At 42.8% G+C, this 26,525-nt stretch overlaps 1 protein-coding gene and 1 long non-coding RNA gene across 2 annotated transcripts in view; one reads left to right on the top strand and one right to left on the bottom strand.

Moving 5' to 3' along the window:
- The window catches only part of LOC144799957 (cytochrome P450 4B1-like), a 144,200-nt gene that overhangs the window by 34,105 nt on the left and 83,570 nt on the right, over positions 1 to 26,525 (bottom strand). The window contains exons 6-7 of the mRNA XM_078671595.1: positions 23,458 to 23,609; positions 17,558 to 17,664 (exon numbers count right to left, since the gene is read on the bottom strand). Of these exons, the coding sequence (XP_078527721.1) occupies positions 17,558 to 17,664; positions 23,458 to 23,609 (259 nt within the window). The remainder of the gene's footprint in view (positions 1 to 17,557; positions 17,665 to 23,457; positions 23,610 to 26,525) is intronic.
- On the top strand, positions 1,980 to 26,503 carry LOC144799969 (uncharacterized). Its single transcript, XR_013603910.1, has 3 exons — positions 1,980 to 2,080; positions 18,745 to 18,804; positions 26,288 to 26,503. It is a non-coding gene; the product is annotated as an uncharacterized LOC144799969 (long non-coding RNA).

The following is a 26,525-nucleotide window of genomic DNA, read 5'->3' as shown; positions in this document are numbered from 1 at the left end:
TAACAGGAGTTAGCGACAGCTTGTAGGCGATATTGAGCGGTTTGGGGCCCGCTTTGCATGTCAGCGATATTTATCGCTAATGACATGCAAAGTGGGCGTACCCAACCTGTTAGCGACTGAAAGCAGTCGATAACGTCGTTATCGCCTATTAGCAAGGATGGCGTAGCGATGGAAATATTTGCGCTAAGCGCGAATATCTCCGTAAACTAACGCCTGCTCAGGCCAGTTCTTAGCCATGACATCCAATGGGAGGTGGATATAATGGCTAAAGACCCTGTTAGCGATAATGCGTGAATATCGCTATATTCTCAGCGATATTCACGCATTTCACCGCTATCGCCGGGAATTTTATCGCTTTTGAGATAAACGTTGCTAATAGCAAGTTATCTCAGCGATAATAAATGGTGATGCGTGGCGATAAAAATATTGCCGCTAACCTACTTAGCGATAAATATCGCTATTTGTTGATAATATGCCCCTTAGAACCTATCGCTGAATCAAAATAGAAAGCTGAAGAGCCTCCATATGGGACATGTACTGTCAGTGTATTGTAATGAGATGTACAGTAATGAAAAGTCTGATGAAGATCGCTGAAGAGGCATATAGTAGCAAACAGTGATGGTCAAGAAAAAGCACTGTATGTTCAAACAGCATTGTTCATTTATTATCTATTTATTGTGTTTATATAGCATGGACCTAGCCACACGGGTAGCAGAACACATAATATGTAACAGGAAATACAATGAGCAAAAAATACAATGAAGATAGAATGTAGAAAGATTAACAGTAACAATGATAACAACGACTACAAGCAGTTTTGGGAGATTTAATTAGTTCTCTCCTTTTGTTTGGAAGATGAACCATGGCCCACCTCGTATCCTTTCAACTGAGCAAGCTGATATTCATATTTATTCTAGCGCTCTAAAATTTCAACTACCCTAAATTGTGAACCCTCCATTATTTCTACAAGAGATGCAGTGGCAAAACCATGACGTTGAGATCCAATAAGTGCCACAAATTAATGTTCTACCCATTATTGTTGGAAAGGATGATGTGGCAAACCCTGAATATGTGTGGGGCACGGTAAGGGAATTCTCTTCCAGTGCACTCTAGGAAACTCCCATCTTTTATTTTTTTTATCTTTAAACAAAATATATACTTTTTGAATGAATTTTTTCTGAGACTTTTTGTCTTGCTATTCAAAAGCTGTACTGTTATTTTATATTTATTTCCCTTGCTAAGCATCTAGAAGCTGTTTTGTGGTTTGGTTAAATAATAAACAATCAAAACAAAATGTATTCATCTGGGCCCCTCGGAAAACCATTTCTCAAAAACTCCTAAACATTGGAAAAATTAATCTCAATAGAGAGAATGACAGATACAGTCCTTAAAGTATAGTATTGAAGATGTTGGTGGCCATAAGCATATAATATAAAATAGCAGTATCTTTGGAATAATTCTAGCTGGGCACTTTGTGGCACTGTGAGAGAAAGAGTTATTGTATTTCAAAATTCAGATTACAGAGACTTTTAAGACTTTCAATTTTCACAGAATTGAGAAGTGACAATGATTTGCCAGACATCTATGCAGCTCCTATGTAGGGATGTGGATCAATCTTATGGGTCACATTAACAGTGAGAACAGAACTGTGCATTGTCAGACTTTTCCATCATTTTGATAAGTGTAAAGAAAATTATATAGCATAATACGCAGCATGTATTCAAATGACCAATTTTAAAATATATTATAGAAACATTATAAGCATTGGATAAAGTACAAAAAATTGGCTATTGAAATGGAAAAAAAGTATATGAATAATGAGGAAATCTGCAATAATATAATGGTGTAATACAGTGACTATGTCATTTGGCAACTTAATTTTTCTGGGGGAACTAGACCAACCTTGTCACAAAATATGGACAGTGTTAAATAAAATACACACATTTATTGCTTATCTTCACTGGTGACTTCACTTCTAGACTTCACATCCGGACGCCCGCAGAGATGCCACAGGAACACCATGCTGCAGAATGACCGTACCGGTTTTCACGAGGAGGAGCAGGAGCAGGAGAAGGACCCGGTGAGGCGCGCTCGTTACAACCCAGACCTTGTGGACTCTGGGATTAATTTTAGTCTTATGCCTGAAATAAGCATTATGTGAGTAGTAAAGGGGTGGGCCCTTATGTACTCGGAAACCTGGGTCCATGAAGCAGTACAAAAAGAATGGGTCCGAGTTCTGGTATCTCTATTACCAAGACTTACTTAAATTTGTTTTTGGACAGACATACACCACAAACTATTCAATAATTGCGATTAAATTTTGAAAACAACATGGTGATATTTAGAACCTTCAATAGCATTTATTTCTGCAAGGTTATTCTTTCATTATTTTGCAATAATATCAATCATGTGCAACAGAGTTTTTCAATGTAATTGTATAATCATTACATAAATGGTGCTCTCTGTGAGAAGGGGAAAGGGTGTGTGGAGATTGTGAGGGACAGGGTAAAGGTGCTGTGACTTTTCAGAAAATCGCGTTAAAATCAAAAACGCCTTTACAATCAAATAAATGAAAAACGTTCCCAAAATGCATCACACATAGGTACAAATTAATTCCTCATTTTAATCCTATGGTGTGTTAGATTGGCGTAGTTCTTAGGTTGGGGTAGTTCTACGTTTCGACCCCCGTTTACGCTAAAGGGTTATTCACGCCTCATGTTGGGGTCTTCTTCAGGAAGGTGAAATAGAGAGCCTGAAAAGTAACGATAATGCCGGGGCTAAGATTAAATTGCAGTGGTGATGGGTCTGGGAAGTTATCAAAGAAAAAACGAGTTGTACATACATTAAAAGATGGTTAGTGGCTATCCCGTCTGGTCGTGGGCCTTGGTATGCTCCTATGATTTCTGAAATACATAATATGAAAGAAATACTAAGTGGGCTGCGTGAGGCCATGGCCCGTATAAGGACGAGGAAAGACAAAGGGACTTACTTAGACGGTGTTCCTGCGTGAGGTATACACAACGCCTTGTCAGATGAAAACAAATAGGATCTCTCAAAGTGCAGAAAACGTCTCTCTGAAATGTCAAACAGAAAACGCCATTTAGAAACTGTGATGGCGTTCAAGATTGAAAGTTAAAGCCACCGTGTTAAGATGACCAAAGACGTATGGAATCATGGAAAAATGAATGCGGCGATCCGAGTAATGCGGGCGCCGCAAGGCATCAAATTACAGGACTTGTTCAACATCGTGAACCCACCCCTACCTTTGCGTTAATGTTTTCATAGGGAGAAAGGGCCGCTGCCGTCAGTCCTTCATGCTGCCGCGTTGCATCTGCAGAAGCTCGCGGTGCAGCCGCTCAATGCTTGTATGGAAAGGGGCTCGACAGCGGCTGGCCAATCAGCGTGGAGTACTCAAAAGGGCCGGAGTGGCGGCTCAGGGAGTGCCTGTAAAGTGCTTGCGTTATGGAGGTCGGGTCTATGACTTAGGGGGCATGTGCCTAATGTGTGTGATTAGGTTGAAACAAAAGAATTCAGCGTCGTAAATCAAAAGCACATATAGTAAAATCCACTTTATAAGATAGTACCCAAGTTACCCAAGTTGGAACAAATGAAAGTGAGATTAGGGATACTGCAAGGTGATATAATTCTTGTATACATGTGCATTGCCCACTTTAGGATGGATAAAAACATTTCAAAGTACCTTTAAAAAGTGTTGGAACAGAAGAAAGTAGCCGTGAGGTGTCATGAATTCAAAAATACACGTATACATATGCATTTCCCACTACATGGGGCTCATTGTATGGAAACAGTTCAAAAGGAATAACATAAGTCGTGTTAATGTTCAGCAGTCCACAGAATGCGCAGACTATTCAGGATTGAGACCGGCCATTTGTGCATAGTTGGCATCTAACTCATTCAGCCCTCCAGATATGGTCATAAATTTCTGCATCCATTTACATTCCCTGATGTCAAGAATGGAGTTCAAATTACCCCCACGTGGGCCCAGGGAGATCTTTTCTAGTATTACCCATCTGATGGATTCCGGGGCATGGTTTTGGTCTTTGAAATGATCAACTAATGGAGCACCTACTGTGGAGCAACGGATCCTGCTGCAGTGTTGGAATATTCGGTTTTTCACTCATATCATAAGGACATCGTCTATATACCGATGCCATGTTGTGATCATGTCTCTGTAGGGGTTATTTAGAGATAGAATGCACGAGCACGAGCATTACTGGATACCCCACAGGCACCCACGATCCAAAGTCTATGGAAACTACCAGAGGTAGTAGGACACTACAGATGTACTGTTTGTAAAGCGTGCCCTATGTGTTGGGAAACTAAACAAATAACTTACAATAATCTCACAATAGATTTGAAGTCATTCACAAACTGCAACACAAGTGGGGTGATTTACGCAATTCTTTGTCCATGCGACCTGATGTACGTTGGACAAACACAACAAAAAGTGAAAAACCGAATATTCCAACACTGCAGCAGGATCCGTTGCTCCACAGTAGGTGCTCCATTAGTTGATCATTTCAAAGACCAAAACCATGCCCCGGAATCCATCAGATGGGTAATACTAGAAAAGATCTCCCTGGGCCCACGTGGGGGTAATTTGAACTCCATTCTTGACATCAGGGAATGTAAATGGATGCAGAAATTTAAGACCATATCTGGAGGGCTGAATGAGTTAGATGCCAACTATGCACAAATGGCCGGTCTCAATCCTGAATAGTCTGCGCATTCTGTGGACTGCTGAACATTAACACGACTTATGTTATTCCTTTTGAACTGTTTCCATACAATGAGCCCCATGTAGTGGGAAATGCATATGTATACGTGTATTTTTTAATTCATGACACCTCACGGCTACTTTCTTCTGTTCCAACACTTTTTAAAGGTACTTTGAAATGTTTTTATCCATCCTAAAGTGGGCAATGCACATGTATACAAGAATTATGTCACCTTGCAGTATCCCTAATCTCACTTTCATTTGTTCCAACTTGGGTAACTTGGGTACTATCTTATAAAGTGGATTTTACTATATGTGCTTTTGATTTACGACGCTGAATTCTTTTGTTTCAACCTAATCACACACATTAGGCACATGCCCCCTAAGTCATAGACCCGACCTCTATAACGCAAGCACTTTACAGGCACTCCCTGAGCCGCCACTCCGGCCCTTTCGAGTACTCCACGCTGATTGGCCAGCCGCTGTCGAGCCCCTTTCCATACAAGCATTGAGCGGCTGCACCGCGAGCTTCTGCAGATGCAACACCGCAGCATGAAGGACTGACGGCAGCGTCCCTTTCTCCCTATGAAAACATTAACGCAAAGGTAGGGGTGGGTTCACGATGTTGAACAAGTCCTGTAACTTGATGCCTTGCGGCGCCCGCATTACTCGGATCGCCGCATTCATTTTTCCATGATTCCATACGTCTTTGGTCATCTTAACACGGTGGCTTTAACTTTCAATCTTGAACGCCATCACAGTTTCTAAATGGCGTTTTCTGTTTGACATTTCAGAGAGACGTTTTCTGCACTTTGAGAGATCCTATTTGTTTTCATCTGACAAGGCGTTGTGTATACCTCACGCAGGAACACCGTCTAAGTAAGTCCCTTTGTCTTTCCTTGTCCTTATACGGGCCATGGCCTCACGCAGCCCACTTAGTATTTCTTTCATATTATGTATTTCAGAAATCATAGGAGCATACCAAGGCCCACGACCAGACGGGATAGCCACTAACCGTCTTTTAATGTATGTACAACTCGTTTTTTCTTTGATAACTTCCCAGACCCATCACCACTGCAATTTAATCTTAGCCCCGGCATTATCGTTACTTTTCAGGCTCTCTATTTCACCTTCCTGAAGAAGACCCCAACATGAGGCATGAATAACCCTTTAGCGTAAACGGGGGTCGAAACGTAGAACTACGCCAACCTAAGAACTACGCCAATCTAACACACCATAGGATTAAAATGAGGAATTAATTTGTACCTATGTGTGATGCATTTTGGGAACGTTTTTCATTTATTTGATTGTAAAGGCGTTTTTGATTTTAACGCGATTTTCTGAAAAGTCACAGCACCTTTACCCTGTCCCTCACAATCTCCACACACCCTTTCCCCTTCTCACAGAGAGCACCATTTATGTAATGATTATACAATTACATTAAAAAACTCTGTTGCACATGATTGATATTATTGCAAAATAATGAAAGAATAACCTTGCAGAAATAAATGCTATTGAAGGTTCTAAATAGCACCATGTTGTTTTCAAAATTTAATCGCAATTATTGAAGAGTTTGTGGTGTATGTCTGTCCAAAAACAAATTTAAGTAAGTCTTGGTAATAGAGATACCAGAACTCGGACCCATTCTTTTTGTACTGAAATAAGCATTAAGCTTCGACTGCAACTCAGAGCAACTCTGCGCATCACTGTGGGTGGTACTTTCTTTTACTGCTTTCCTAGCTATTTCCTGGGCGGCAGGCTGCTGGCTGCAGGACAGCGGATGTTTTATTGAAAGTTGGCGGCAGAACGATTGGTCGAATGTCCAAGCCCCATAAAGAAACAGCTGAGAAGAGGTGAGTGGATAAATGGATCAAGTCCCAAGCGCTTTCACTACTTTATAGACTATAGCCTGAGTTACTACAGCTACAGTACAGCCCGTGGGAGCCTTAAAACTAAGCCAGTTCTTGGTCCCTTGTTCCCAGTAGGGCTGCTCTGGAACAAATACAGAGGCCAAGAAGAGCTTCAGCCTTGGGTAGCGCCACCTCCCAGAGAATAAACTAGTTAGCTGTTCTCTTGAGGCTCGTCATTGCCATGCCATCAGGGACCACCAGAGACCACTAGGTTGCTCATTGGGGGGGGCGGGGGGTGCATGTGCTCTGCTGACTGTCTGTGCATGGGGCTTCTTGTGCTACTTGGCTGAGGGTCGCTGGGGGAGTTCCATACGTAAAAGCCTTCCCTTCAAACTACTTGTATATGCTGGCATCGGCCATAATGTGCCAGAGGCTTTTAATAGCATATCTAAACCCCTTCCCACCACCTTGAATGTAAGGGGATGCTCAGAAAGACTACAACGCCCACAGACCTTTGCGGCAGGGGTCGCCACTGCGACCTCTGTCCTCAACCACTGTTCGTGACTGGAGGTGCTTAATAGGGGCCATCCTTTCCCACAGCGCGGGACGCTCAGGGGGACTACAATGCCCACAGGCCTTTGCGGCAGGAGCCGCCACCGCGATATCTGCCCTGACCTGATGTTCACACCTGTTTTCCTGGACTCTTCCTGGATTATTAAATAGTCATTTTTTATCTTCCAATACTATTTTACTGTATTGTATAGTAGTTTCCCTGACCCACCAGCAGGAGCCGATGGTGGAAACTGGAATCAGTAACTTATTGTCTTACTTGAAAGTCACATATGTACTGTAATAGCCTTGGCAGCACTTGAGACATTCTCTCTGTGATTATTGCCTGCTCATCTCCACTTTTTTAAATCTACCGCACTTAGCCAAATTTAGGGCTGAGGCTACCATTTAACTCTGTTCAATTGAGAAATGGAGAAGCGCGCATGTATAACAAAACATCTTCAAATGCCCATTTCCTCTCCAATGCCCTCAGCCTCAATCGATAGGATGCTCCACAGGGCTATTGGGGGAGTAATGTCCGAAATAGAGTTGACTGAGAGGCGCCTGTCCCTAACGCCAGACATCTTTTCCCCAATGCCCGAGGCATCTACCTCCCAAGCCGTAAGCCCTGTATCTGCTTATCGGCTAGTAGAGTCTATACCCAGGAAAAGAGAGTCCCCTCAAGCCTTACCCTTAACCCAAGATCTACCACTATCAAAGACTCTGCTGGAGGGGAGCCACATTCTGCATCCTTTCGGACATCGGACCTCGCCGCACCCGCTCCGCGGGTGCCGCATCGCTTGTGGAGACAGAGGCAGCTAGACGCACCGAGGGAGCTGGGAACTGTTAGACGCAGGTAGAGGCACGCAACGGGGCTGCGAGCGTTGCAGGGACTCCATCTCCCAGGAGTCCCTGCCTGACCGCCACCCATCTTCCGGTCCACTCTCCCTGTTGCTCCGCCCACAGCCCGTTACCACTCTTATATCTTGGTCGTTGTGTCCCGCAGCGCGGGACGCATGCGCGGGACTCAGCTCGGGGCTAAGACCGGGCAAAGAGCGGGCCGTTTGAGGCCGTTAGAGAACGGAAGAGACCGGACCGGGCCTCTCCTCTTGGTTCTATTTATTTGCTTCTTAACTTTTGCCTTTTGTTTCCTACTAATCCCTGTTGATTTTTATGTATAGACATTATGTCTGTGCGTGAGATTAGAAACAGGGCAGCTAAAGGTAGGAAGATGAACGGGACTCTTGATGATTTCATCACTAGAACTAATACTGCCATTGATGTAGAAATTAACAAAATGCAGCAAAGAGTCTCTATGGACCTTGATGCAGCCAGAAGAATATCGCTGGAATTGTCCGTAGCGAGGAAGTCATCCCTAGGCCACCTTGCACTAGCTAAAACTCCCGATCGTAGGACAGGTATTGCTCCCGCCCTGACGCAGGCAGTTGTCCACCGGATTCCTGTCTCTCCACCCCCTGCCCCGATGGGGGGGCCATCACTTTCTTCGCCCCTCGATTGCTCGTCCACCTTGGGAGTGTTGGAGCCGGTAAAGGGATCCTTTATAGACATAACTTTTGATCCTAAGGGAGAGGGAGGCAAGAATCCTTCTCCACCTAAAGAAGTGGCTGTTTCGAAACGTAAGCGCCAAACTACATCTGCCTTTTCTAGGAAGAAGGCGAAGGTTGCAAAGGCCCAGATTCTTACAAATGTTAACCCTATTGTAGGAGGGGCGCCCACTATATCCTCCCACTTCCCTCCCCAATCCCTACCACCTGTGGCCCCCAACAGTACAACCAGTGCAGAAACTAGTCGGATGGGTTCAGAGGGGGTGCACAATCTAGTTATTGATGGTGAGAACGAAGGGGTCCCTGTGTGTGTGATAGGGGGGAGGGATGTGGAATTCTTAACGATTGTCTGGGAAACGCTAAAGAAACTTCTAGCACCTCTGGAAGTCAGGCTTACATGTATAGAAAATCAACTGCTTGAGACAGAAAAAAGTATTTTAAATTTAGCTACTCTTACTATAACTGATCACAAACCGAGCAGTATAACTGACCCAGTCCACCCCATATTACCATCCACAGTCCATATACCCTTGATCCCTGTAACCAAACCCATCCCTAAACCCCGCTCTAAGGCAACCATAAGTAATAATACTAATGGCATAAAGCAGTTACCCAAGCAACCACCTGCCCAAACAGTTCCAGCTACAAAGCCCATACCACCCACAAGGGCAAAACAACAAAAGTCCTACTATCCAAAGATGCAGGGGGAAAACTATAAGGAAAAGCATCGTGGGGGTTATGTCGAGCTCCCCCCAGATGTTAGACCTTATGTGGTGGTGCTGACAGGCGTCCCAGAAATTGCATACCATCAGCAGGAAGACTATGGGTCACTAAGAAACAAGGTAACACACTGGCTTAATGAAAATAGGCCGTTACCTGCTCACCTGAGAAGTAAAATTCTCATGGTTCGGAGGATACCATGGGTAGGCTCCTCTCTCAAATCAATCCCAGGTGACTGTATAATTGTTTCCTTTGATGACCCCTATACAGCACATCACATATGTACATGGAATGATCATGGGGGGAATTCGACCATAGTAGCAAGATCCCTAACGTATTTCTATCCTCCGCCTTTACGCCCCAAAAATGGGGGGAATTGGCCATTGTCTAGAAGACATGCATGGGATGATGCAGAAGACTGCTGGCAGGGTACACAAGGGAGATGGGATGGGGCACCTACTCACAATAGATTTGGCTGCCTTGAAGATATCGATTGACTCATTAATAATGCGCCTTGCACAGTTTTTCATGAGGACTTGTCCCTACCTCTCCAGCATCTTACTGCTGCGCATTCTCGAGGTATTCACCACAACCATAATGCACCGGAAAACAGGGTTTTGTCCACAGAGGATAGACCACCCGAATTCCGATCAGTGGACACAATCCTTGAGCGCATTACCAGTAACAAATCAAGGCAGGTGGTCCTTTCTCACGATAACGTCAAGTGTAATTGCCTTCCCGGGGAGTTACCTGCAACAGGCTGCCCACAGCTAGAGGGACCCCTTTCCCTAGAACCATCTTCACCCGAACTGGCCAACAGTTGTATTCCATCACCGCTGTTGACCGAGGGCGGAGAGCTATTCTGTTCCCCGGCAGCAGAGCTGGTAACGGAGATTGTTGTAACAACTACGGTTGATCCCTCCACTGCTGTCCCTATCACCACTCCTAGTATTGTTTTGGCCAACCCCGTAAATGACCATGTGCATGGCCTAAATAGGGTTCCAAGGGAGGGCTTTAAGGTACTCAGTTGGAATATAGCAGGCCTTGCCCGGAATATAGACATACCCGACTGGAATCTCTTTATTGAACAATTCGGGTTGTGCCTATTCCAGGAAAGCTGGTGTTTGGAACCATGTCATAAGGTGGGGTTTACCACTTATTTTGTTTCTGCAACACAATCGCAAGCAGGGAAAGGCCGTTCTTCTGGCGGTCTTCTCATTTGGGCAAATATCTCGCTAGGCCTCACTATTAGACACATAGTTAAGGAGTCACCGGATCTACAGAGAATCTCTGTTAGAATGCCACAGGGGGGGAGTAGCCTCGAAGTTTTTAACATCTATGTTAGGGGGGCAAAGGGTGGAAAATAAACATTGTCCACTATGGGTATTGAGGAGGGCCTTAGTTCCTGTGCGCCCGATGCCTTAGTGATACTTGCAGGGGATTTTAACTGCACATTTGAACCTCTGGCTACCGAAGATATACTGGGCACTTGGGAGGATGATGCCAGAAGAGGTATTCCATCTCTCTCGCTGGCCCCTATCAGAAGCTGGTCTCAAAATGCTATTGATCTTAATGTACTCTGCCTGGAACATGGCCTTAGGGCCACCAATGGTAGAACTAAGTCAGACCAGCTAGGAGCTCATACGTACAATAGAGTGGGTCATTCCTCGCGGATTGACTTCATACTGTTGAACTATAGACTCTGGGCACACCTAACCGATATGGAAGTTATGCAGTCCCCCGTTAGTGACCACAATCCTCTACTCCTGTCCCTGTCTTCCCTCGTGGAGGGTGCTCCATCTGCCCTAACTTCTCACGTCTAGAAAACAACTAACAAAGTAATCCCTTCTAACTGTGCCAGACGGTTAAAATGGAACACCTTTGTGGCAAATGATGTCAAGATCTGGGAGGCCAAAACTATAATGACTAACATCGCAACGCAGTTAGACTCACTAGGACCCATTGATTGTGACCTTGAAGTTCCTAATCTATTCTTTGATGCGACTACCGCGCTGGGAGAACTTTTTGTGGCTCACCCCTCAGGCTCAAGGCGCAGCACGAATGGTAGACCAACGCGTAATATGGGTTGGTATTCGCACGACTGTAGCGTCGCCAAAAAAGAATTGATTAGGGTGGTAAAAGCGAAGGACGGGGCTCAGATTAGCTGTGCTAGGCGCCACTATAGAAAGACCTTGGCAAAGGCTAAGGCTGAACACGAGAACCAGTTTTGGCAGGATCTACTGGCAGCCAGCCTTAGGAAAGATGCTAAATGCTTTTGGGACGTAATAAGAAGAAAGGACAAACCTACGGACTCGCTCATAACGTGCAATATAACTGAGGGAGCCTGGTTCGATCACTTTTCTAAGCTTTATGCAGCGAGTGAGCCCTATGTCCCGAATGAGGTGGGCCAGCACGCCCCGGGTAAATCGGAGCCCAAGGAGGATTCCCAATTCACATGTAAAGAAGTAGAGTGGGCGATTAAGCGCCAGGTCCCAAATAAAGCAGCGGGCCTGGATGGCCTTCCAGGGGATTTACTCCGTGTTAACCTGGCCGAGTGGGGGAGACTTATTGCTTCCGTTATGAATGCTGGTTTGGCTGGTGCGGCCTTACCGGATTCTTGGAGGGGAGCTGAAGTCGTCCCTGTCTTTAAGAAAGGAGACAGGGACGACCCTGCTAACTATCGCCTCATAAGCCTCCTCGATAGTTCCCAGAAGGTGGCAGGCAAGGTTGTCTTAGGAAGAGTCACGCAGTGGATTGAAGAGAACAATGTTTTGTCAGACTTCCAAGCAGGTTTTAGAACCGGCACGGGGACAATCGAGCAAGCACTCCGCTTGCTGATGCTCTATTGGAAAGTGGTTGTACTGGGCAAAGGCAGCCTATACCTGGCATTTATAGATCTCAGGACTGCCTTTGACCTGGTCCCACGAGAGCAGCTCTGGAGTGTCCTCAACACATTGGGCATCCCCCCTTACCTGCTAGACATGCTGATAAAATTCCACGTAGACAACTTTGCCCAGATCAGGTGGGGAGCACACGGACAAAAGACATCACGTATTCCTGTAAATAGAGGTGTCCGCCAGGGTTGTGTGTTGGCCCCCACACTGTTCTCATTATATATCAACGGTGTGGTGGAGCATCTGCTACAAAAACCAGTGGATGCCCCCTCCCTGGCAGGAAAGAAAACACCTACCCTCTTATTTGCAGATGACACTCTCCTGATCTCTAAGACACCAGTGGGCCTCCAGAGTCTATTAAACAGCTTTAAAACCTTTTGTGACTCAAGAGGTCTGGTTATAAACATGGGGAAGACGAAGTTCCTGGTTTTAAATCCCCCAAGGAAATTAGTCAAACCACCTATACTTGATCTAGTTCCACTGGAGAGGGTCAGGGAGTTTGACTATCTCGGCATCCGTATCTGCGACTCCATGAGTTGGAAACCCCACCTCCAAAAGATGTTGCTGTCCCATAAGAGAGTGACAGGTGCCCTTCTCAAGAAACATTGTGGCTCCTCGCAGAAACCAATCGCACCGGCACTGGATATTTACAGGGCTCGGGGTGTTAGTGCAGCACTCTATGGTGCAGAATTATGGGGTGTGCAGAACGCGGACCACCTGGCCCGCTCCAAAAACAAATTCCTCAAAGACTTAATGGCCCTCCCTTATAATACTCCAACTATCCCCCTTTTACTAGATATGGGCATTTGTCCTATTAGTGATCAAGCGAGGTTGCGTCCGCTCCTCCTATGGGCCCGTATCTGGAGAGTCCCTGAATTGTCCAGCTATGCAGATGGCTTAAAAGAGATTCTTGCATCGCCTGGCTGGGCGAAGATTCAGTGGCTAAGGGAAGTCAAACATCTTTTAATTAATTTGGGTCTTGAGGATGATTGGGACAACAGATCTGCTCCGCCAAAGATAACATTAAAAAAGTTATTCTGGTCTTGGGTGTCTGAGGGTAGAAAAATGGATCCTAACCTGTGTAGGTCATCGACTGAATTTCTCTTGGTAAAAGAGCTATATTTGGATTCCATCACAGTTTCTTGGGATAGGGCCCTCTATTTTAAATTCAGGGTAGGTGTGCTTCCAGTGGGAACTGTGACTGCTAACTGGAAGGTTCCGGCCCAGACCTCGCCCTATTGTCCTTGTTGTTCACACAGATTAGAGACTGTTCCCCATCTGCTGTTTGAATCTGTGGCCTATGCAGCACCTCGTAGCAGATGGTTGAAGCCACTCTGTAGAGCACTTGGGACTAGGTCACACCGGGAGGCTTTAGGAATTCTTCAAATGGACCCTCGCCCCCTGTTCGCTATTGCAATGGCCAAGTTTTTAGGCTGGGCATGGCGCATTAGACTTAATAGACTTTCTCATCTTGTCTGAGTCCATTTTATATTGCTGTACTGTTTTACTGAGTCATATGCATAGAGTGTTCCATAGAGCTATGTATTTTGTACTGTTCACTTTTTTAACTGTTTTAATGTCTATGTAATGCTTTTAAGATATCAAATGAAATCGAAATAAAGCTATAAACAACAAACAACAACAAGATCTACCAGTGCAGCCAATTACGCGCAAAGGTGGAACCACCACTAATTTAGTTAAGAACGGGAAGCTCAAAATTGGAAATGGGGCAGGAGCCAAGAGGAATAAAAACATTGACATCATCTAGGGAAGAGGAACTATCTAGCTCTGGGGGAGCAATAGAAAATTCCACCAACCCTCGGGCAGAATCTGATTGTCCACCCTGGGTGAGGAACTTGATGGCGGATCTGGCGATCCAGTTGAAAGCTATTGTTAATGAAGAGATTGCTCACTTACTTAATCAATCAGACACAGGACATTTACTGGGGGACAATAGGCACTCTAACACTTCGGATTGTATTACCCTAGCCCCACGGAATTAGAAGGATTGTAGTTTGCAGACAAATAGTGTAGACCAGTCAAGCACGGTCCCGTGAGGGTGGCACCCCTAGATGCCCAAAAGGAGCTAGCAGAATAGATGCTTATATTACTGAGGTAGCGGAAAACTCTGTATGCCATTTAAAAAGGCTAGGCCCCCAACAGGCTCAAGACCCGAGGAGCCTTATTAAAGCAAACGGGAGGCACAACAGAGGACCCAAATGCAAAAAGGACCCCCCGATTAGAGCCCAGGGCAGACAGGGAAGGGGTGGTGGCCATGGAGAAAGGCTATGGAGCAGTGACACTCCCGACTATAAATTTACCCCCATCCTCACTTGCGTATGTCATCATATTGACAGGAGTACCCGAGATTAAAGAGGGCCAGAAGGAAATGCAGCTGGACCTAAGGAACAAATGCCTTTTCTGGCTGTCCGGGCATAGGCAGTTCTCCTATGATCAAGCAGGAGAGATCCTAATGGTTCGTACAGTTGGATGGGTGGGCAAGAGACCCAAGACATCACAAGTGGATTGTATTGTTATTAATTTCAGCAATCCCCAGACCGTTCACACCCTAGCAGCCCACATCTCCCGTCCCTATGCACCTTACACAAAGGTCAGGGCCCATACATTGGACTATTTTCATTTCCATAGTCATAGCCAAAATAGGAACACTAACACCTATGCACCAACTAACTGGTATTTAGAACAACCAATAGTGAGTCCACCCCACAGATCTCTCGTTTTAACATCCCAGTGGTGAATAGGTTTGGGGTATTACAGGAGGTGGATTGACTTGTGTGGGAAGGTGGACTTGCCCTGAGGTATGGGTTCCGGGGGTCAAGTAGGGAACTAAGGGAATCCAATAGTGGCCAGCTGAACCAGAATACCCCCTGTGGTCATGAGGATGATTTAGGTGCTCCACAAACCAAAAAACAACCGGGAGCCATTGATTCCCATGGGAATGTGTAGACTCTCCTCGAAACCCAGTGCCGAAAGCACGTGACTCCTTAATCTTTGGTCCATCCAGGAGCGGTCTCCCTGTGGAAGATGTGGAAGTAGCCCAAATGGCCAAGCAGAAACACACGCAAACCCTAGATTCTAACAGCCTTAATGCCCTGGTGAAAACTTTGATCATAAGCTGAGGGTCTTATCCTGGAACATTGCCGGAATAAAAAGTAAATTATAATGCCCAGAATGGGGGTTATTCGTAGGCAAATTTGATGTGTGTATGTTCCAGGAAACATGGGCAAGGGATGATATTGTGAAGATGGGATATGCAACCTTTAATGTGCTGGCCACGAAGGGGGGGAGAGGCAGACTCTCAGGCGGCTTATATACCTGGTTTGCCACGAACCTGGATAGTACAGTGGACCGGCTGAATACCCTGTCTAACAACATTCAGTGTCCTGTACTCACTTTCTCACCCAGCCTTACAATTACTTTTATTAACATCTATTCCCTTCCTGTAAGTATTTTCCACAAATCACATACCTTCGAACAACTGAACACTTTTATTGGTACTGTTCCCCCGAACATAAGGCTGGTTAATGTTAACTGTCAATTTGACCCTCTTGATGCCTCTACGGATGCTCTTTCCATCGATGAGGACCGACATTGGCTAATCCTTGACCCCCAAATCCAACCAATAAAGGCCTGGACCCCGTTGGCACTCCAGATCAATGCAGTAACACAAACTCATTCTCTGAGAGCGTGCAATGGTCGTATTCAAACAGACCAGGGGGGGCTAACCTTTAATAGAAATGGACAATCCTCTCTGCTGGATTATATTTTAGTGGAAACAAGACTATAGCAGTGGTTTGCTGACTTCGCCGTCCTGCCAAATCAGGACAGTGAACACAATGGCTTGACCTTGGAGCCACACCTCCCAGATTTTCATAACCCTGTGGATAGTGGTACCCCTCTAGACAGCAACCTAATACTCGCCAATAACAGAAGGAGAATTAGATGGGGGCAGTTGAGCAGTCACCAGATAAGGTAGCCACACTATTTTCTCTAACTATCTTGCCCTTACAGGAAATGGACTCCCCTTGAGCAATTGTTTAAATAGAGGTGCTGCATGCAGAACTAAAAACTAGCATGACCAATATATTTAATCCCCAGACACACTTCAAAGCGAAATAGGGTGCCAATCAAACTTGGTTCAATGATAAGTGCTGTAAGGCCAATAGAGCCCTCATTGAATCTATTAAAAGTAAGGACAGACTCCTTAAAAGGGATCTATGTTATAAGATAGGTCTCCCAAACCTATGGAGCAACCCGGAGATAGCGTTCTTGGCAACTTCACGTCTGGAACGAGGAAGAGCATATAGATACCTCAAATTAGCTGACATTTTTTAAACATTAAAGCTGAGTATCAGCTCGTGGTCCTTCTGGACGTCATTCAACCTGTCCAGACTAGGAAATTATATATTCAGTTTAGAATAGGGCAATTGCTGCTTCAAGCCTTCACTAACAAGAGGCTAAAAGCTCACCCCTCTCCCCCCCCTTGTGAGGCCTGCATGTAACTGTGTAGATGAGACTGTTATTCATGTCTTTCTCTTTTGTCCTGTCTATAAAACAGCCTAACGACAATGGCTTCTCTCACTTTGCAGAAGCCTGGGGTGCAGGCAGTTTGAGGAGGCATTTAGAATATTGAGGATGGATACCCACCCACCTATTATTTTCGCTGTCTCCCATTTTTTTTAACTTTCTGTGGCATTATTGAAGGGTATTGTTAAACTCATCACTGCAAGCATAAAACCTCCACAGTCCCGACATTGTCATATTCAGATCGTTTTTAACATTTTTACTTTTTAACTTATTCTAAACTTTTTTTAACCTTCTTCTCCTTTCAAAAACCAATATTATTGATGAATTGAAACTTGACTAAACTAACATGAGGGGTAAATGCCGCTTGTTGAGAAGAAGCTTTTAAACCTATTGCGTCTTGTTCATATGGTGAATCTCAATTCTGTTTATAATCAAGTTTTGTTTCCATTCCACTTTTATGTATTGTCTTTGCTATGTATTCTCTTTGTCATTCTTGTATTTTGTACTTTTTTATGGTCTGTATTGACCAAAATAAAGTTTGCTGGAATGGAATGGCTTATCTTTACCACAAATATAGTGGGAGTCTTGCCAAACTGTTTTCAAATGTTTGAACTAAAGATTGGCCTTTTTTGTAAAAGCAGTAAATCATAACAAAGAACCCTGGAAAGAGAGATGCAAACATGCAATCCATACCTTGGAACAAATCAGAATATCAAGAAAGTCTAAATGCCTCTTCTGTTGTATTTTTTCCAATTCTTTCTCATTTTTCAACAAATCTTTTCTCTGCTGGATCACTTTATCTGTGATAAAAATACAGATTCATTTTACTTTGCAATATAGAAATCCTGGAACACATATTAATGTGCAAAAGTAGCAGCTAAGGTTGTATTTGTGAATATAGTGGCTACAAACTACACATATCTTAAAATTCCCACTAACAGAAAAGGCAACTGCTATGTCCACAAAAGCAAAAGAACCCTAGCCTAGGAAGCATTTGCAGTTATGAGCCATTTTGACGTAATGGTGAGTGTAAAAGAATGTCTGATACACAAATCAAGTCCTTTATGAGATCATCAAGACAGAGTATTAATTTTGGTCAGTCTACATGTCAGATGATCTTGCACTCAAGGTGGCCACAGCAAGGCCCTTTCTTCCCTGGAAAATTATTATAATCTCAAGGGGCTCAGTACAAAATTAAAGAGTCCAGAAAAGGATATTCCCATAGTAAAGAAGTTATATTGAATAGCTGGATACAGGGAATAACTGCAGTTATGGTTAGAAGGTGACCAATTACATGTACAAGTGCCACGCAAAAACAAACCAACAGAACATAATATCACAGAGCAGCAGAGACCAGGAAAACCCCATCATCATGTTGGCTAAACATAGCCTACATTTATATAGGCAGTCTTCTGTATTTCGAATCTTTTTGGAAATTGTTCCATTAAATCATTGATTTGATTTGATTTGAAAATAATTTATATTGCGCAACTAAAGCCCTAAGGTATCTATGCTAAATCATAGCATAGAAAATGAATAGTAAATAAATATATCATTACTACAATTGAGTTCAAACTAATACAAAATCATACTGTAGTTGTACATTTATCATTTCACTCCAATAAGAGAAAGTATTGTCTAATTTGTGTTATTAAAATTCAACTACTAAAGTTGTATACAGTGAATTATTAAGTAGAAAGCCAGTAATGTCTTGCATAATATGTTTAAACCTTTTGGATTTATATATTTGTGAAGGTCAATTTTGAGTTTCATCCTTTCATCACAATGAATTGAGCCATTTGATGATAGCTGAATTAGGAGTGACTTGGACCACTCTGTGTTGCAAATTAAAATTGATAAACCATTTTTTATTTTTACAGTTCCCCCGAAGAAGGGATCTTGCATCCCGAAATGCATAGGGATCTGCGACAGCATGATTGGTAATTTATATTGATGTAACATTGAATTGTATAGGTTAATGTGTTTTTTGTTAGAAATTGTATTAATTACCCTGACAAAAGTTTGATCTTGTAGTAAAAGAAATTTGAAAAGCCAATTGAATTTAAGGTTTTGCGAAAATTGTCTTCAGGAGGAAATTGTGATAAACTTGATTAGCAGAAGGAAACTGTGGTTAAAAAACTAAGCAAACAGTGTGTTTGCATTAGCCGTGCAGGCAGGGTAAAGTGATCAGGTGACACTTTTATTATCATTTTGATTTAGCAGGGGAGGGTAGCTACCTCCTTCCCGCCAAGCATGCCCAGATTAAAGCATTTGAAGAGTCTAAAAGTAGGATTCAGCTAATAAACAAGGAGTGCGCAGCACAACCCCATCATTTGCATTACAACGCATGCGACATTACAATGCATGCTTTTACACCAACGGGTTGTGCACCGGGACGGGCTCCGGGAAGGTCTGCACCGGGCCAGGGAGACAACACTGGAACCACGACGAGAGACAGGTAAGGACAACGCTGGTCTCATAGTGTTTTAGGGTTCAGGGTAGTTGATGGGGAATGTAGTGGAGGGTAGTATTTTAGGGATTATGGATTAGGGTTTAGGGCTTAGGGTTGAGGAAGTACTATATGGTAGTGTTTTAGGCTTTAGGGGTTAGGGCTTAGGGTAATAGTAGTGTAGGGTACTGTTTTTGGCTTTATGGGTTAGGGCTTAGGGTTGAGGTTGAAGTGTAGGGTCGTTTTATAGGCTTAAGTGTTTAGGGTTTAAGGTTTAGGTACGGTCTTTTTTTAGGCTTTAGTGTTTAGGGCTTAAGACTTAGGGTTGCGGGTAGTGTCAGGGGGTCGTACTGTGTTTGGTAGGTTCCTATATTATTGTTTAGGGGTCCGTTAGGGGACATTTTGCAATGTCATTGAATGCGTGGTGTTTGTGTACGTTGAAAAGGTATTTTACATGCATGTGAACGGGAATGCGATGTCATGGTTTGCGTGGTAAATGCATGCGATGTAACGGTGCATGAGATGTCGAAAATGCGATGTAATGGCATTCGTTGTTTTTGTTTGCGTTCTATCGTAATACATCCATATTTATGAAATTTAGTGGCAAATAATGATCGATTTCTGAACAATTAATGTAAAAAACGTTAAATTCCTGTTTATATGTCACATGTTTTAATTAAGTGTACATTCCCAAAGAGGGTTAGCTATTTCACGATGTTTTGTTTTTTGTGTAGCATATTACTCTTGTATTGTGCATACTTCGAACAAAGTCGCCTCCAGGTGTTTATATGAGGCCACAATTGAGCACTATGGAGCGGAACACAGTGCAAGTTTCTCACAGGGCATGTCAATGGGTCATAAAAGTGATACATTTTGCTGTTTTATTAAGATCTATGGATGGGAACAGGTGCACATTTTTGTTGTTGTTTTTAGATGTTTTATTGTGCAAACATTTATGATTCTAATGAATGGAATAAAGTTATTTGAACGAACGAACGGGTAATAAAAGTGTTCAAAGTAAATGGTCATCCAATCCTTGACCTCTTCACAGAGTACACTGAATATTAGTCATGTACTCTAGTCACAATTGGGATTCTGTGCAACTGTGTGTCTAAAGGAGGTTCCACCGTTTTCAAAATATTGACAAGGTGAAAGAAAAGAAAATACAGTGCTTACTGGTGAGTGGGTGTGTTGTGAGTTTGGAAAAGAGTGAAGTAATGAAGATGCAAGCAGGAGAGAGTGAAAAGAGGGTGCTGAAGAGGACAAAGATGAGGTGAAAGATATGCAGTAGATCTGTTGATAAAAAGGGTGTAAATGTTTAACAGAGTGAACACAACGTGTGTGATTGAGGCACTGGAGATCATTACCCCTTTTACAGGCTGCAGTCAAATTTAATTAACAGTCTCAGAATTTCCAAAATGAAACATTTTCAAAATTCATTATTTACAACAAGATCATTGTTCCTAATGATTTACCTTAAACAGCTAACAGCTATTGACAAAGCCAATAGCCCTGTCTGTTGTTAGGTGCATGTCAGTTATGTTATCTGAATGGATGCAATAACAGAACGCTTACAGAGGACCCAAAACACTGGCTGAGGAGCTCACAGAAATGTCAATTTCATGTTTAAGTCACTTTGTTAGTTAAACAGGCGACACCTCTTTTACAGACCCTGACTTTTTGCATCCCACCTAAAACCCTGCTTCCAGCACTTTTAATACTTCTCCAGTGTTGTTCTCCAGTGATGCATGTTTCCCCTCTTTTTCATGCTCTTCTCTGATGCTGTGTGCTGCTCCCTTCTCTGCCAGCTCTATTCTGTTACTCTCTTCCGGTGCTCCCCACTGCACCCTTTTCTCAGTGCTCTATGCTATTCTGTTCCAGTGCTCTGTTCTTGCTCTTCCCCAGTGCACTCTGTTGCCCTCTACTCTTTATGGCATGGTCCAGTGGACTGGGCTGCCCTCTCCTCCACACCCTCTTTTCTAGCACTTTCTTTTAGGCCCTCCTCTTTATGATCTCTTTCAGTACTGTCTGCCACCTCTTCCTCTTCGTGATCGCCTCCACTGCTTTCCACTGCCCCCCTTCTCTTCACGCTCTTCAGATGTCCACTTTGATGCTCTCTTCTAGTGCTTTTTACCAGTGTTCTCCACCTCTCCCTTCTCTTCATGCTCTCCTCTACTGCTTTCCATGGTCTTCTCATCGTGCTTTTCACCAGAAGTGTCTTTCGGGGCACTCTTTTAGCGATCTCTTCCAGTGCTTTCTTGCAGTGCTCTCCTCCAGTGTTTCTTGCTGCTCTTCCGCTTCATGCTCCCCACTGTATGTTCCTGACAATGTTCGACGCTAGAGCTCTCCTCTGTCACCTCCTCATCATGAACTCCTCCAATAGTCTCTGCTAATCCTTCTTTGTGCTCTCCTTCAGTTCCTCTTGCTCCTATTAGTGATCTTCTCAGGTGCTCTCTGCTCCCTGGTCTACACACTATGATAGAGACTTCGAGGCCACATGACTTTTAATTTCAAGCAGATGGAAAGATAATCTGTCTCTTGGTGCATGCATATGCGCGGAGATGTAGGGAAAACAGTTGGAAAGTAATGGCATCAAGTGACTCTTGCTAGTGCAGCCATCTCCACAGTCAGTTTCTGAGGTACTCAGTTCTCAAATATTGGGAGATTAGGAGACCCAGGCACAAGAATAGGATTTTCTCAAATTCATGTAGTAGTGCTGGCTCCAAGGCCTGTAACTTTCATATTTGTGCTTGTGTTAAACAGAAAAAGGTTTGTCTCACACATGTTTGTACCCAATGGGTTCCAGTCCAGTTGTTTAAATCTCATATTTATAGCAGCCTTCAGCCTGATTATAAATTCTCCCATTGTTGGCAGAACATGAGAGCAGAGGAGAAAGTTCAAACAGTGATTGTCAAAGTACACCTAATCGACCAATTTAGGCAGGCTGGGATTGAAATTGATTTCTCCTGGTTCCACAGTTTTCACCCTGCCCACTAGACTCCAACTTTTGTGGGGTGGCTCTGATGGCACGGTGAAGACACTGTCATTCTCAGGTAAATGCCACTAGGTTGGGGGCTATAGCCACATTTCTATTATAATGTTAATTACTAGCATATTTAGGTAATGGTCAAACTGGAATTTAGATGTTGAGTTTCCCCTTTCCACAGCACTAATGTATCATTGGACCACATCTAGCAGTGGTGCTAGACCAAACCAGTGAATTGCCCACGTTGTTGAGGGGGGATTCTGTCATTGCTAATTTTGTATAGCATTCACTACAGGAATCAACCCTGTTTTGAAGCACTCCTAAAATTTGCAGGAAAAAAGAGAATAATGACATAAATAGATCATGACAACTGTTTTTTTTTTACGTAAGTAAGTGGCAATAGGCCAGTATCAGTGGTGGATACTGTTGTGTTCCATTGGTGTCCCAGGAACAAGTTACTTCTTTTTTCTAAGGGATCAAGAAAGTAAGGGTGAAAAGTTCCAGCATCACCTAGGAAGTAATGATAACAACTTTAGTATTTAACTCATAGCTACACATACAGGATTGATGAAAGTCTGATATGGCAATGGGAATCCATTCATTGCCGCACAAAGGGGGAAATTTAGGGGGAACATTGCTGGTGGCAACACCCGCATTTGTGGTGGTATTAGTTTTGGTAGAATAATGAGTAGTGTTGCCAACGGTGGTGATAATTGTATTGTGTGTTGGTGATACTGATGGTAATATTGATAGTGGTGATATTGGCAGTGGTGAATTGTTGGTGTGATACAGATAGAGTTGGTATTAGAGATGAATTGGAAAGCATTCCTAGATTGGAGTTGAGATTGCATCTTGAATAGCATGCCCTCTTTGTGAAAAAGATATTTAAGAGTAGGCACAAGAGTTGGAAGGTTGGAAGGATGGAGGCTTCATGCGTATCCTACTTTTCTACAATAAAAACTTTACTGCAATAACTAGGGATGAAATCTCTGTTGAACCAAGAAGGCGACAAGAAGTGCAACAGTAATCAAGTTATCGGTTCCAGGAGAAGCTATTCCTTCTGTATCTGCAAAGGTTAATGGTTTTGCTACTTATTAACAACCTACGGCTAAAGGTCATTCCTGAATGCCATTGGTGAGGAAATTAGATTATTATTACCTGTATGAAGGTGGGCTATTCTGCAGGCCCTCCGGAACCGGTACCCATCAGGACTGAGGTAGTAAATAAGATTATTGTGATAAGGAAATATGCGAATTCTCTGCTGCACAAGGTTGGAAAGATCATAGACTGCTTGGATATAGGATGAATTACTGCCAAGAAAAAGATAAAGGAAAGGATAAATCAAGCTACTCCATGACTATTGGTGATTCCAGTGAATTATGGTTAAACATGGAATTTGGTGAGGTAAAGGGCATTGGGGTAAAGGGCATTGGGGTATTGAAATGAGTAACATCACAAAAAGTAGTTAGGTACACTGATACAAATGTAAATACAACTCTGGAGTGCTGCAGATTCTTCTTTTTGCACACTTGATTAGATGTGCATAAGAATAATGCATCTTTAGACACTTGATGGTGTCAACGGTCCACCCTGTTCTAAGTCACTGACAAGAGATGCCCTGGGTATGAATACATTATCTTACTATCTATGTGCACAACATAAGGGGTCAGACAGGACTTGAGAGGAGTAAAGATACAAGAAAGAAGTTGTTTTGGTATTAACAAACAATTAAAATAAAAGAGCTAAACATATGAGAAACACTCAAATGACAACATTACATATCAGACAATAATAGTATGCTAATCTAAATTAGGGCCAATGCACTAAAGTAGACACAAAAGTGATGGATGGAATGCTTGAATTAGTCTTAGCCACTGCATCCCAGTCCATCATTATTTTGCACATTATGCCACCTCAGATTGGACCCAGCCATATGCAAATCAGTATTGACGCTGTTTCAAAGGGAACAGTCCAGTCCAAACTGCTGGGTTGGTTCCTCCTTGAACCAGAACAGAAGCATCCCAGGACTCGTTTAGCCCTTGTTAGGGATCATCAGCTTTATACAGCTTGATTCCAGTAACACCTTTTACATGGGACCCATGTCTCGGCATGCCAGTCTCACTTAAAGCAACACACTACATTATATAAAAAGTGATGGATTTAATGCTCAAGTTAATCTAAATTAAATATGTCCATTACTAAGATAAGGAAACACATTGATTCCTGTGGTTATTTAAAATTTTGTCAACACTCTTTGGTAACACAAATAGGACTGGTTTATAAATAAAAGTGCCTTTTGTGTCACTGATGGATATAGGCACTCAATAAGTCATCATACATGCACCCTGTCATTTCTCTCTGTACTCATGCATCCATTGATGAATCCACTAACTCATTCTTACATTAACCTTCTAACACAATTGCAATAAAGCACACAAACTCAACAAAGTACGCAAGATAAATTAAAAGAACACCGGAAAACATTCTGCAGTCTAAACATGGTGGGCATATGTTTGCAATAGCAAAACTAAATATAGATAAATATAGCAGCAGTCGGTGTCTGTCTTGCAAAGGTATTGTAAATAGTCAAACTTAAAGTTAAAGCATGCTGCCACATAGAGAGCCAATGTGTTGGCCACCTTGGAATGGTAAAAGAATGATAGAAATGGACAACAGGATTCCATATTGTTCTCCTGGTTTGGAGGAAGTGGGTACATAGGCTGTGCGGCAAGCAAGTGACCTGTTAGCACTGTCTGGCCTCCTAAAAACATTCAAATAAAGGGGAAGCAAAGAAAATTAAGGGGAACTATAAAAACTGAAAGTTCTAAACTAAAGGACTGGCCATCCAGTCAGAAACTTAAGCTCACTATTTTGAGATGGATGCACACGTGATGATAAAATGGTATTAACTCACAGTGCAAGAGAGCCAATGATTGATGCTGACTGAACCATTACCCCATGCAGTTTGCTATGAACTGACATGTATTTATGTGTGTGTGTGTGTGTGTGTGTGTGTGTGTGTGTGTGTGTGTGTATATATATATATATATATATATATATATATATATATATATATATATATATATATATATATATATCACAAAAACACAAAACTTCACTTAGATATTCTCACAGCACATCAATAAACACAAATCTTCTTTTTCTGTTTCTTTTTGTTTACTATTTTTAAGCAGTCAGAAACAGCCAAGCCAACAGGATCGTGTCTTCTTAAAAGTTATTCCTTGGTTTTCCCTGATCGCCACTGCCAGACCTGGCTCAGTTTTTAAGACATTCCAATATTTCTTTAAACTTTTCTTAAGATTCCATGGCTGGGTATTATATTTACTTATGAAACTAATCTTTTGTTCTGGTATTTCCTTAGGTCTTTATGCCATTCCATGATACATGCTGACACAACTCGTACTATTAAAGGCTTTCACACTTGTAACCAATGTAACGTCTGCAAATACAGCAGTAGTTTTAAGACTGTGAAACTATCATTTGAGCAGAAACCATTTCTAATTGACAAACACCTCACATGCAATTCTGATAATGTAGTGTATGCCCTTCTCTGTTCATGTAAACTAGCCTACAAAGGTAGCACAATCCATAAGGCTAAGAAGCGCATATTGGAGCACATGCGTGCCATTAGAAATAATGACAAGCATTATTCAATGGCATGTCATTTTTAAACTCATCTCAGAACTGCAATTTGTTGAAATCTGCTGTACTTTATACCGTACCTAAATGAGAGAGAGGGGGAGACCATACTACGGAGTTGAGGAGACTTGGGTCCAAAATGACAATTAAGTGCAATAGCCTTTATCAAAATGGATTGAACATGGATGAGGAAATGTTTGTACATTTAGGCTAATGTCTATTTTCTGCATAATTATCCTTTTTTCTTCTGTACAGTCTTATGTCTTTTTCACATTGTGTGTTGTATCTTGGTGGTTTTAATCAATACTTTGTGTTTTGTTTGTTCCAGACGGAGATTTCTGAAAGAGCAAAGAAGCTGTTATCATTTTTATTGGGTCAGCATGTGTTGATGTATATTCAGGTTGATTATGATGTACAAGATTGACTTTGTCTGAAGAGCCCACTGAGGCATAATTGTAAAAGCTTATTGTGAGGTACTTCCTCATTATCAATGGTTCTGTTACTATAACGGATCAATTGGACTTGATAACTTTATTCAGTAGAAGGCTTGGATAACGCCCACTGGG

Source organism: Lissotriton helveticus, chromosome 1_2, assembly GCF_964261635.1.
Source record: "Lissotriton helveticus chromosome 1_2, aLisHel1.1, whole genome shotgun sequence".
Lineage (NCBI taxonomy): Eukaryota > Metazoa > Chordata > Amphibia > Caudata > Salamandridae > Lissotriton > Lissotriton helveticus.
Note: the sequence above shows the minus strand (reverse complement) of the source record. Positions and strands in the feature narration are given on the sequence as shown.